The sequence below is a fragment of the Anomaloglossus baeobatrachus genome, chromosome 3, assembly GCF_048569485.1.
Source record: "Anomaloglossus baeobatrachus isolate aAnoBae1 chromosome 3, aAnoBae1.hap1, whole genome shotgun sequence".
Lineage (NCBI taxonomy): Eukaryota > Metazoa > Chordata > Amphibia > Anura > Aromobatidae > Anomaloglossus > Anomaloglossus baeobatrachus.
This window is the reverse complement of record NC_134355.1, coordinates 73,329,910-73,343,054: the sequence shown is the minus strand read 5'-3', so window position 1 is coordinate 73,343,054 and position 13,145 is coordinate 73,329,910. Positions and strand designations below refer to the sequence as shown.

The following is a 13,145-nucleotide window of genomic DNA, read 5'->3' as shown; positions in this document are numbered from 1 at the left end:
CAAGCTGTGGAAACACAGGAATGCCGACTACAGTAAAACATATCAACAGTAAACAGCAGTGGACATACAAAATTCCCCATATCCCGGGTCCCATAGTCCAATCCTACCATCCTCATGCTCAATTTCAGATAATGGGAAATGACTAATGTATGGACTAGTCCTGACAACGACATTCAAGTTGTCACCTAATTGTATAGTTACTAAAGCCCTTTAGAAAACCATCCCTTATCATGAGACAGCCTCTACGCTGTTAAGGGTGTTAAACCTTGTGCTGAGGAGTATATAAAGCTCCCGGACCCCATTATAAAATCTGTAACAGGGTCTCCACCTACTAAGTGCTATTTATAATAGTTTTGACATCCTAGGACTTTGTCTTACTTAATCGTTAAAAAGTTATTTTCATCTTCATAAATGGATATTGTTGGATAGTCTTTGTAAATATAAGCATTTTTGCAGTTTTCCGCTCATTAAAACTTTCAGCCCTTCTTGACATATTAACACATTTCTTTTGTTTACAGCCCATCGCCTTGGAGACAGACCACCGTTGCTAGACATCAAAACATGTGCAGTGCTTACAAGCTTTCTTCTGATCAGCTCGTCAGCCCTGTTTTGAAGTTGGGCAAGATCTCTGGAGCATTCTCTAACCTCCTAATCCCACACAACGTCAGCCCAAGGTTTGCAACCAAGACAACAATTGTGGTCTGTCTCCTAGGCAACAACCTGTACACAAAAGAAAAGTGTTGCTATCTCAAATATGGCTGTAATGTTAAATATGCTGGAAATTGCAAAAGTGAGTGTTTTTACAAGCACTATCCAACAAAGATCCATCCATGAAGTTGGGAATAAACCTTTAAGGCCGGTTTCACACATCCGGCATTTCGCCGCTTTGCCGGATCCATCACTCTCCAGTACAGTGCAATACAGTACAATGGCATCGCAGCAAGCTCCGGTCACATGCTGTCATGTGACCGGAGCTTGCCGCGATGTCATTGTACTGTATTCCACTGTACTGGAGAGTGACGGATCTGGCAAAGCGGCGAAATGCCGCACGTGTGAAACCGGCCTAAGACCTGAACATAACTGCTATTTGTTACCATTTTGAAATTCAGGTAACACAGTGTTTACCTTCCAGAACAATATATTATGAATTTCTGGGATTTGCCATCAAGTTTGGGCCTTATTTATCAAAATTATCTGACAGAAGCATTGGCCTTGTTGCCCATAGCAACCAATTAATAATTAAGCTTTTTGCAGTGTAAAAAATCCAATTGGTTGCTACGGGCAACACAGCCATGTTTTTCTGTCAGACAGTGATGATAAATGAGGCCCATTGGGCAAAACTATTTATGGACGTCATCCAGATATGGTAAGCCTTATTAGTGGTTATCTTCATAGGTTATACTGTGTGGGGATCTGTTGAGGATTCGGGAAGGAGTCGCTACTCTAGCAGCTCATACTGGCAGTGAGCAATGTCTGGCCTTAAGGACCGACCAGCAGTCTAACCACAATAATCAGCACCATAAAGCACATCACAGAACTGACTCCTTAGATTCAGGCACCGATACGTTGTGAGGATTTGAGAGCTGGTCCCTGTGCATTACAAGGGGGGAGGTTTCCTCTTCTGACTTGCAATTTGGCACGGCTTCTACGTAAACATCAGTCAACTCCTGCTGGTTCTTCGCTGCTTCTTTTTGGTTGAGATGATGGAGGATTCCTGCTCCAAGAGCGTCTCCTTCGACATTGACCACTGTGGTAGTCCGATCCCTATACATAAAAGGAACACGTCAGAGAGAGGGATTTGAGAAGGACAAGAATTTACCAACATACCAATACACAGCAACATATACTGATGATTGGTTCTCCAATACTCTGGAGCATACTGTATTGTCCACCCTGTACTCTGGGCCAGCCAGGAACAACCAGGATTCCTTCTTGTTTACATATATTCTACCTTTTATTTTTTAAATATTGGTGTTTTGAAAGTTTAGGAAGAGTTACATATTTGTTTATTTATTAGGTAATTGCACCAGATAGTACTAGAGCTAAGACCTGTAAAAAGAGCTCAAAATTTTATATATTGATCCACTCCGCCTCTCAGTTTGACATTGGTTCTTTCGTGGCCTTTAGAGAAATGTATTAGTAAGCCCCCAAAATTACATGTTAGGTTGCACTCACATCACATTTATTTTTCCAACACTCTATACCTCCATCGGCTTTCCGTCTGAAACCCTGAAAAACGAGATCCACCAATGAGGCCATGAATCAGTGCCACTTTTTTGTGCTCTGTCTGAGTTCATCAGCAGTGTCTGCCTTTATTAAGCATTTTTGTGTGTACCTCATAAAGACGGAAACTGACGAAAATGAGGCCAAACAGAGCACAAAGTGACTGAATCCACCTTATTAAAAACGCACAAATCACCAGGATTTTACTATATATCCTAAAGCCAGTGCTATATTGGCGCTATCAGGCTGATTCTATACATACCTTTAGTTGTCAGCTCGGATGTATAGGTTTTGAAACACAAGCAAATAAAGTTTGCAAAATTAGCAGCTTTTTGATTGGCAGCAGCTGACGATCAGCTGATAGCTGGGGTGGGTATTCATAGCGATTACCGCATCCTGCCTGTCCATCCTCCCCCTGTTATTTATGCTAATTGTATTATATAATCGTTTTACTGAGTGACTAGAAGGACCTGTGCTGATGTCATACCCATGTGACCAGAAGGGGCGGCGCCTCAGCCAACATAGCTGATATCAGGAAGCAAGATTAATTTCTGTTGGCTGAGGCCCCACCTCTTCTGGTCACATGGGTATGACATCAGCACAGGTCCTTCTAGTTACTCAGTTAAACGATTCTATAACAGAATTAGCATAAGTAACAGGGGGAGGATGGACAGGCAGGGGGGTGGGAATCACTATGAATACCCTCCCTAGCTATCAGCCGATTGGCAGCTGCTGACAATCAAAAAGCTGCTCATTTTACAAATTTTACTTGCTTGAGTTTCAAAACTTATACATCCTAGCTGACAACTAAAGGTATGTATTGAATCAGCTTGATAGTGCCAGTATAGCACTGGCTATAGGTTATATAGGAAAATCCTGGTGATTGGTGCGCTTTAAATTCAAACGAAGTTGTACCTAAAACATGTTTTTCAAGAATTCAGACTGAAACCCAGAAAGATTCTCTGATGTTTGGCAAAAATGTGGTGTCAACACAGCCTTAAGCCCGCTACACACGCTTCAATATATCTCACAATCCGTCGTTGGGGTCAAGTTGTAAGTGACGCACATCCGGCATCGTTTGTGAGGTATCTGCGTGTGACATCTACTTGCGATCAGGATTGAACGCAAAACCGTTGATCGCAAACACATCGTATCATTCTCTAGAATTGAGCGTTTTGTTGCACGAACCTAGTCAATTGTAACGTGTGACATCCCTCATACGATTTTGGGGTCTGATGCTAAGTGCGCAGGTGTGTGCTCTGCACCGCAGCTTATAAAAGGTCCGCTTCAGACCATAGCTGAAAAGCTGCGTTCTGAAGCGCCTCACAATGTCTGTCATTCACTAATCTCTGTCAGTCCGTCACTATCTCTGTCCCTCACTCTCTGTCCATGTCAGTCTATCCCCCTCTCTCATATACTCACCGATCCCCGATCCCCGGCGCTGCACGGCATTCACACTGCTCCGGCGGCTTTTACTGTTTTGAAAAAGCCGGCCGCCCATTAAACAATTTCGTATTCCCTGCTTTCCCCGCCCACCGGCGCCTATGATTGGTTACAGTGAGACACGCCCCCACTCTGAGTGACAGGTGTCACACTGCACCCAATCACAGCAGCCGGTGGGCGTGTCTATACTGTGTAGTGAAATAAATAATTAAATAATTAAAAAAAACGGCGTTCCCCCCAATTTTAAAACCAGCCAGATAAAGCCATACGGCTGAAGGCTGGTATTCTCAGGATGGGGAGCTCCACGTTATGGGGAGCCCCCCAGCCTAACAATATCAGCCAACAGCCGCCCAGAATTGCAGCATACATTATATGCGACAGTTCTGGGACTGTACCCGGCTCTTCCCGATTTGCCCTGGTGCGTTGGCAAATCGGGGTAATAAGGAGTTATTGGCAGCCCATAGCTACCAATAAGTCCTAGATTAATCATGTCAGGCGTCTATGAGACACCTTCCATGATTAATCTGTAAATTACAGTAAATAAACACACACACCCGAAAAAATCCTTTATTAGAAATAAAAAACACAAACATATACCCTGGTTCACCACTTTAATCAGCCCCAAAAAGCCCTCCATGTCCGGCGTACTCCAGGATGCTCCAGCGTCGCTTCCAGCGCTGCTGCATGGAGGTGACCGGAGCTGCAGAAGACACCGCCGCTCCGGTCACCTCCACGCAGGTAATGAAGACAGCAGCGCCGGGGATCGGGGATTGGTGAGTATATGAGAGAGGGCTGCTAACTTCAGTAACTTAGGAGATTAGCGCTCACCGGTGAGTCTTCACTGGTGACCGCTAATCAGGGCGCGACACAGACAGAGCCGCAGCATGACAATGAAGTCGGGTGAAGTTCACCCGAGTTCATTCTGACAGTGCGGCTCTTTCTGTGTCTGCTGTCATCTGCCATTCAGCTCTGCTACATGGCTGTCTGTGTCTGCTGTCAGCGGCCATGTAGCAGAGCTGAATGGCAGATGACATAGTAAAAACGCATCCCTACACATTACACATGCTTGGCAAGTCAATAAATAAAAAAAAAAGGTGCCCAATGCATACGTCACAGAACACATGATCTAAAGGATCGCACACAAAATTGACCAATTTAACATAGACTACTAACGCACGTGTGACAGCAAATGAACGACCTACGTGAAATCTCATAAGATCCCGTATGCAGCCTGGGCGTGTCACATCGCAAATGCGATTGTACAACTAATTGCAACGTGTAAAGTGGGCTTTAGGGTATGTGCGCACGTTGCTTTTTTGCCGCTTTTTCTTCTGCGCTGTTTAATGCCAAAATGGATGTGTTCTTCTATTCAAGCAAAGTCTATGGGAATTTGGGTTTCTTGTTCACACTATGTTGTTCAAAATGCTGCCTTTTTGAGGCAGAACTTTGGTCAAAAACTCAGCTTTTCAAAGAAGCAACATGTCAATTGTTTTTGCCATTTGGGTTTTGCACTGCAAAGCTGAGTTTTTGACCAAAGTTCTGCCACAAAAAAGGCAGCATTTTGAACAACATAGTGTGAACAAGAAACCCAAATTCCCATAGACTTTGCTTGAATAGAAGAACACATCCATTTTGGCATTAAACAGCGCAGAAGAAAAAGCAGCAAAAAAGCAGGTAAAAAGCAGATAAAAAGCAACGTGCGCACATTATCTAGCCAACCGCTGTCCTGCTGTATGCTGATGAGATGCAAGAAGCCCCAAACAGCTATGTACAATTAGATGTTTTGCTTGGCTAATATCTCTAGCCATTTTTCAAGGCTCTTTTGTGGATCTCACATTGATATACAACAAAGTAGCTACCTTTAGGCACTAGAGAAAGTTTTCTTTTTCGTGGTGGAGATCTGATTACTTTTTTTTTGTAATACTCAATAAACCAGACAGATCTTCTCAATGAGAAGCAGTAACAATGACAAATTATGTAGTGGGGAAGTAGAACTGAGGAGAATTTGGGCTTTTAATCATGGTAAGTATGGTAAGTATGTCTAAAGTAATGAAATTATGGCTTTTAATCAATGAAAACCGAATTTACCAGCGCAAAAAATATATCAGAATTTTTCTTAGCGGTACTTTGCACACTACGACATCGCAAGCCGATGCTTGCGATGTCGAGCGCGATAGTCCCCGCCCCTGTCAGAGCAGCGATAACTTGTGAACATTATCGCTACGGCAGCTTCACATGCACTTACCTGCCCTGCGACGTCGCTCTGGCCGGCGACCCGCCTCCTTCCTAAGGGGATGGGTCGTGCGGTGTCACAGCGACATCACACGGCAGGCGGCCAATAGAAGCGGAGAGGCGGAGATGAGCGGGACGTAAACATCCCGCCCACCTCCTTCCTACCGCATAGCCGGTGTGAGCCGCGGTGACGCAGGTAAGGAGATGTTCCTCGCTCCTGCGGCTTCACACACAGCGATGTGTGCTGCCGCAGGGGAACGAGGAACAACATCGGACCGTCACTGCAGCGAAATTATGAAAATGTCGGACACTACACCGATCATACGATTACGATGCTTTTGCGCTCGTTAATCATATAAAAAAGGATTTACACACTACGATATCGACAGCGAGGCCGGATGTGTGTCACTTTTGATTTGACCCCACCGACATCGCAGCTGCGATGTCGTAGTGCGCAAAGTAGCCCTTAGGCTAAGAACCCACTTTGCTTTTTACCTGCTTTTTACCTGCTTTTTTGCTGCTTTTTCAACTGCAGCGTTTAATGCCAAAATGGATGTGTTCTGCTTTTCAAGCATAGTCTATGGGAATTTGGGTTTCTAAACCGCACTATGCAGTTCAAACTGCAGCCTTTTTGTGGCAGAAATTTGTGCAAAAACTCTGCTTTGCAGTTCTAAACGCAAATGGCAAAAACAATTGACATGTCAGGGGGGCAGGGACGCCACACACTGTACATGCCCAGCATATCGGCTACATGACGCCGGCTGTGATGCCCGTCAAAAAGGCGAGCATAAGCTCCTGCTCTGTCGTCGTGCCATCACAGGAAGCAGGAAAATCCCCGCCGTAGCAGTCAAATGACCACTCTGAGCCGGGGGAGAGGGACTGACAGCAGGGCAGGAAGGTAGTTACTATCTACTTACCTGCACCAATGTAGCCCAATAGTGAAATGACAAGAAAAAGGCAAAATAAGCAGGATAACCCCTTTAACGATTTCTATAATAACAAATGATTTTTGTTTGGATCAGTGAAACAAAAAGATGTTTGCTTCAACAAGTCACCAACATCAAAAGACAAGTTAGTTGGATTATTTTTCCCAATAATAAGCAATCACTGTAAAATGGGCCTAAAAAAATCCAACATGGCAGATGCAGCCTGAGAAGGTTAATTGTTTCATTTTCCATTGTGGATACATTGGAGCAAGGCAGAAAAAACATTAGTTAAAAAGATGGACATTCTCTAGAACCCCCTTTGACATACTTACACTATCCAGTCAACAGCCAGTATCAATGACAAGTCATTTGTGGGGAGTCCAATGGCCTCTAGAATAATTGCTATAGTGAGAACGCCCCCTGCAGGTATCCCAGCAGCACCGACACTCGAGGCAGTGGCAGTCACACTGTGAATGAAGCAAAAGTAGTTTAGATTAGTTTAAGAATATTGGAAACATTGAAAAGCATCTAGGAAATTTCTTTAGGAATATGCACATTGCAAATGATCTTTCCCACAAGTGGGTGAAAACTGCCTTTTGCTAAATGGAGGCTACCTACTATAGTGTACATTCATTTCTGATCCTGTAAATATCCATCTCTAGGAATATCAGACAGTATTTGGCTTTGCGTACATTGAGTGCGCTTGTCCGATGTTTTATCAGATAGCTTTCGGACCAATGTTATACTATTGACTTTTAATCCATCCTTTTAAATTACCAAATGTAACACTGGTAAAATCATACTGACATAAAAATAGGTTAGCGGTGAGGACAACGCGTTTCGGCAGAACGCCTTCCTCAGGTCTTAATCACAAATCATGCATGCTACATTTTGTATTTTAAAAGGATGGATTAAAAGTTAATTTTTATACACATCTTTTCCTTTGAGTCCGGGCTGGATCCTTTATCCCTCTCCGCTTCTCTTATACTGTGCGGCTGTCTGCCGTGGTGCCATGCTGAGACCGGGGAACTACACTGGAGGACTTAAAACAGGCATACTCCATAAACAGTGAGGGGTTCAAAAAAACTTTTTTTTTTTTCAATGTTATACTATGGGGCAGGGCCAAGCAGCTCTTTTATTTTTATGCCAATTCAGCATGAGAAAAAAATTGCAGCATTCTGCGATTGGTCATGTATATCGGACGGCACGCACACTTTCAAGTCTATGGGTGCGTGCACAACATCGGATGTCATGTGAGTATAGTTTGAGTTAAGCACACACAGACAATGGAGAAAATGGAGAAAATAAGTTCTCCGTCTTTTTCGCACCTGTGATTTCATGCGAGAGCATCCGATCACAGCAAACTGACACTTAGCTCAAACTCTAATCATTATCATAATCAGTCCGCCCATACACTGATAATGCTAACTGTATTATACATCTGACACTTGACTCTAACTACTGTAGTTGGAGCTATGTCAGATCGTGGCACTTTACCTACCCCTTACATGCTGCAGTCACTCGCAACCACAGCAGTTTTTTGCCCAATTTTCAATACATTGCATGGCAAATTACATGGTGTCACTTAAAACTCATCCCTAAAAAAACTAGCCCTCGTACGGCCATGTCGACATAAAAATAAAACGCTTACGGGCCATGGTAGATGAGGTTGGAAAAAAAGGAAGAAAATGAAAATCTTTGTTACATAAGAATATACACTGAGAAGCTACAGTATAAAAATTCTGTGAGATTCTGTTACAATTACTGGGCTACACAGTGCGTCATTGTTCAGACTTGTAGTAGATAAAAAGTTTCTATAGTCTTTATTTCAATCATATTAAAAAAAGTCTTTGTCCATAGCAGCATAAATGATGACAGACAGAGGTAGGAAAAGTTGCTGCTGGCGCACGGCAAGACGCGTTTCGGCTAAACCTTTATCATTGCCCAATGATAAAGGTTTAGCCGAAACGCGTCTTGCCGTGCGCCAGCAGCAACTTTTCCTACCTCTGTCTGTCATCATTTATGCTGCTATGGACAAAGACTTTTTTTAATATGATTGAAATAAAGACTATAGAAACTTTTTATCTACTACAAATTTGGCTCGCTAGATTCATCTCTTCTATTTGTGCTGGTAAGAGCTTCTACCATATATCCATGCTAATAGCCCCTATAGTCATAGCAGCTTGATCCTACAATATATTGGGTAAGCTGGAAAAACGTTTTCTTTTTTATATTGTTCAGACTTGTTACATAGGTTGCTGGAACGTATGTGGTCAGCTCACAAACTGCATATATCATTTGAAGGTAACTGTTAAAGGGGTTGTCCATTTTCAGGAAAGTGGTCCCTAAACTTAGCAAAAAGGTTGAAAATAAAAAATTCAGCAGGTACTCACACTCCTCGCAACCATCAACGGCAGTGTGTTTCTGCTCCAATTCTCAGTGTTTTGGCTGCAGCGGTGTCGTCACATCAGTAGCTCGAACCACCACTCTAGCCAATCACTGAGCTCCGTAGCTTATTGTATGAGTCACTGAACTCACTAATTGGTTAGAGCGGAGACCAACACCCTGCAGCCAAAACACGGAAACCAAAGCAGTGGTTTGGAGCCAGTGCTGAAACCAAGGTGGGTGATTACCTACTGAGCTTATGTTAAATATATACTTTCCTTAAAGTGATACCCCCCCTTATTTCTTAAAATTATACATTTAGCTGACTAATGACAACCTGTTTTTGGAAGAGAGATGAAAAATCTTTTTTTTTGTGACCATTCATTTCCTAAAAGAAAGTTCCAAGGTCATTTCTCCTAAACCTTTTGCTCATGTATGCCAAGTTGGAACAAGTGTAACAGCCAATACAGAAGTCAATGTATATGGCTGTGTCTGCTGAATGATCAGTCTGTGAACATTCGATCCTTCAAAATTGTGTAACTTGACACTCTGCATTAGATAATTTTGATTTACAGGAATGAAAAGACTGGTATCTTACAGAATTGTGAAGATCTGTCCAGCGTTTAGGTCATAGTTATTCATCTGGGCGATGAATACTGCTGCCATGCACTGGAATATAGCTGCACCATCCATGTTCACTGTGGCCCCCGATGGGAAGGATGAACCTGCTGATCCTTTTGTCGACGCCATTGTTTTCTTCTATGCATTTGATCATGGTTGGAAGAGTTGCAGAGCTAAGAAAAAGATCATTATAAAATCAGAAAGTGGCTCAAAAAACAGTTATGTCCTGAAAATGTGTATGTCACTTTTCATGGCTTCTTATTCTTTGTTAACGTTGTTCACACAGGAAATATAGTTAATAAGATCGAGATATTTGTAACTGAACCCATAAGAAATAGATCTTAGAGTAAATCATTGGCTCAAAGTCACCTCTCAATGGGGTTGACTTCTGATGGATTTTTCGGGCCCATCATTCTGTCAGAGATGAGCCCTCAAGAGACTTTTATAGTAGTCAGGGGAGCAAATGTGGTCCTAATTGTTAGGACATAATACACCACATTTGTAGGATGAAGGGACTACAGTGTCACATCTACTTTGCTGTTTACACAGACACCCAGTGGAACAGAGCTATAATACCAGGTACAGTTGCCAAATGGAACAAAGCTGCAGTATCAGGCACATCTGCAGTACCAGGCACAGCTGCCATATTGGACTAAGTTGCAATGCCAGGCACAGCTGCTAAATGAGACTAAGCTACAATACCAGGTAGTGCATTCAAATGGGACTTAGCTGCAGTAAAATGGCACAGCTGCCAAATGACAATAAGCTACAGTACCAGGTACAGCTGCCAAATAGGACTAAGTTACAGCACCAGTCACATCTGCCAAGTGGGACTAAGCTGCAGTACCAGGCACAGCTGACAACTAGGAATAAGCTACAGTACCAGGCGCAGCTTAAAAATTAGGCTAAGCTCCAGTATCAGATACAGCTTACAAAAGGAGCTAAACTGCAGTACCAGGCAAAGCTGCCAAAAGTGACTAAGTTGGAGTAGCTGGCACAACTGCCAAGTGGGACTAAACTGCAAGCACTTTATGAATTTGCCACTATGTCTGTGAAAAGAATATAGTGGATATAATGATCTATTTGGGTGCTGATCTCAAGGGTTTGACTTATACCAATCAAATATTTAAGTGCCAAATTATGCCTTTAACAAAAAGTACACAAATTATGAATATGGTAACAGGTTCAGTACATGCTTACCTTGAACATGTTGCAAATGCTGTTGCAAAAGGCGTTATCAATCCTAACAGGAATGTGAAAGGGTTCTTGCGAGTAAAAGCAAAATAAATAAGTGGAAGAATGATCCCTCCATGAATAATATGACCCAAAATAGATGCCATGATGTATTTCCCCAGACTGGTCACCAAAAGCACAAGGTTTCCCATTTCAACAATCTTGCTTCCAACAAGAAACATGATTCCAATAGGAACGTACCTAAATTACAAAAATACAATGTGACCAGTGTCAATATGGCAAAAAGCAACATTTACATTTTGTAAGATAATATAATAATGTAAGATAATATAACTAGTGATGAGAGAGTATGCTGCGCACTGCTCAATACTCAATCGAGCATTGGGGTGCACTGGCACACTCGTTGCTCAGCCGAGTATCTTGGTGTCAGGTTGCCAGCAGGGGGAGCTGGAGTCCTGCAGGGAAAGACACTACACGGAGATGAATGAGCAAGGAGGGGAACTCCCAGTGTGTGCTGATATAGTGTCTGCCAGCATCAGCCGGACAGCTGAAGCTGTGGGGCATGAAAGGATGGTCAGATGGTTCCGGGTCAGAGGAGGAGTCGAAATCAGGCCTAGGTCAGTACCAGAGGAAACAACCGAGTGGGGAGGTAGGAGAGGGGGTACAACCGGGGCTATTGTGGGAAGGAAGGAGGTGGGACAGAGGAATGGCAGAACGACTAGGGGACAGAACACAGACAGAGGCTTAGGGTACAGAGAGGGAACGGATCAGGATCACACTTACAGGGACCAGCACTCACAGGCAAAGCAGCGCTAAGCTTATAGCCGGCGCTGGTTCACCGGAGATGACAGTGTTTAAAGCATCCCAGCTCCGGAAGTGAGGCCCGGGAGAAGGCTCCACCCATTAGCCATGTGGACGGGGAGGGGAAACCATGACACTTGGGTACTTGAGTACCATTCTCAACTTCCCGCAAGAGAAAGACTGACTTTTGAAAAAATGCTCAAATTGATTTCCCTCATACTAGATACTCGAATCGAGCCTGTCCGAGTCTCCAACCTCCTCGATTTGAGTACCGAGAACCCGAGCATTTTAGTGATTGCTCATCACTGAATATAACATCTGCAGTACAAATAAGACTTCTTCATACTTAAATAAATTAAATGATTGCATGATATTTTATATTCAATCTATTTTTATTTTTAAAAAAAGTTGTACAATAATAATGCAGAATATGATTGTTATAATTATACAGATAAACCATCGGATTGTGTGTGATCTGGTGTGTGTGTGTGTGTGATCTGGTGTGTGTGTGTGTGTGAGATCTGGTGTGTGTGTGTGTGTGTGTGTTTCCTGCAATAACAGAATTTGAACTCTGTGTATGTAGAATACAGGACGGAGGAACATTACAACTTCTCACACTGAGAGAACTAATCTCTATAGATGGCATTGTAAGGGAATAAATGAAGGGATAAGAGAGGGAGGAGGGGGGAGTAAGAAGAAAAAGATCCCCTAACTGGACAGAGGCGCCCCCTCCAACAAATAACAAGGTCAGAGAGAGCTCCCAACCACCAGGGTAACTTTATATAGAAAAGGCAAGAAAAAGAAATAGGTGGTGAGAAAAACGCTCCACATCTGTCCAGCAGAGTGCAGAACCCCTAAGTAGAAACATGCTTTCTGCGGAGGGATACTCTCCCCCAGGACCTAACCCAAACCCCTGGGTATATGTAAAAAAGTGAAAACCTATTCATGAGTCTTCAATCTTTCAACCGTATGAATAATTTACCAGCAATAATATTTATCAGAATAAGCTCTTATAAACTAGTGTATATATAAAGCCATCAGTATCCCTTTAGCTAAACAATCTGCTCCGAAACACAGGTCAAATGGCTAGAGAGAAGCATTCTGAGCAAAGATTAAGCTTTGAAGGGAACCAACCATCAGGGTTGCCATATATAAAGTAAAGCCAGAGCTATACTGGTGCTAGGATGCTGAATGTAAGCATGGCTTTTGTTCTGAGGTTAGAGGTTTTATTTCAGAAATACAGTATGCGCAAGTAAAGTTCCAGCAATGCACTGCTATTTGATTGACAGCTGCAACAGGAAAGGAATATGTGGGTCAGGT

At 43.0% G+C, this 13,145-nt stretch overlaps 1 protein-coding gene across 1 annotated transcript in view; it reads right to left on the bottom strand.

Annotated features, from left to right (window-relative positions):
- Positions 1–1,007: 1,007 nt before the first annotated feature.
- Positions 1,008–13,145, bottom strand: part of SLC1A4 (solute carrier family 1 member 4) — a 64,761-nt gene continuing 52,623 nt past the window's right edge. The window contains exon 8 of the mRNA XM_075338051.1: positions 1,008–1,764. Within this exon, the coding sequence (XP_075194166.1) occupies positions 1,530–1,764 (235 nt within the window). The 3' untranslated portion in view covers positions 1,008–1,529. The remainder of the gene's footprint in view (positions 1,765–13,145) is intronic.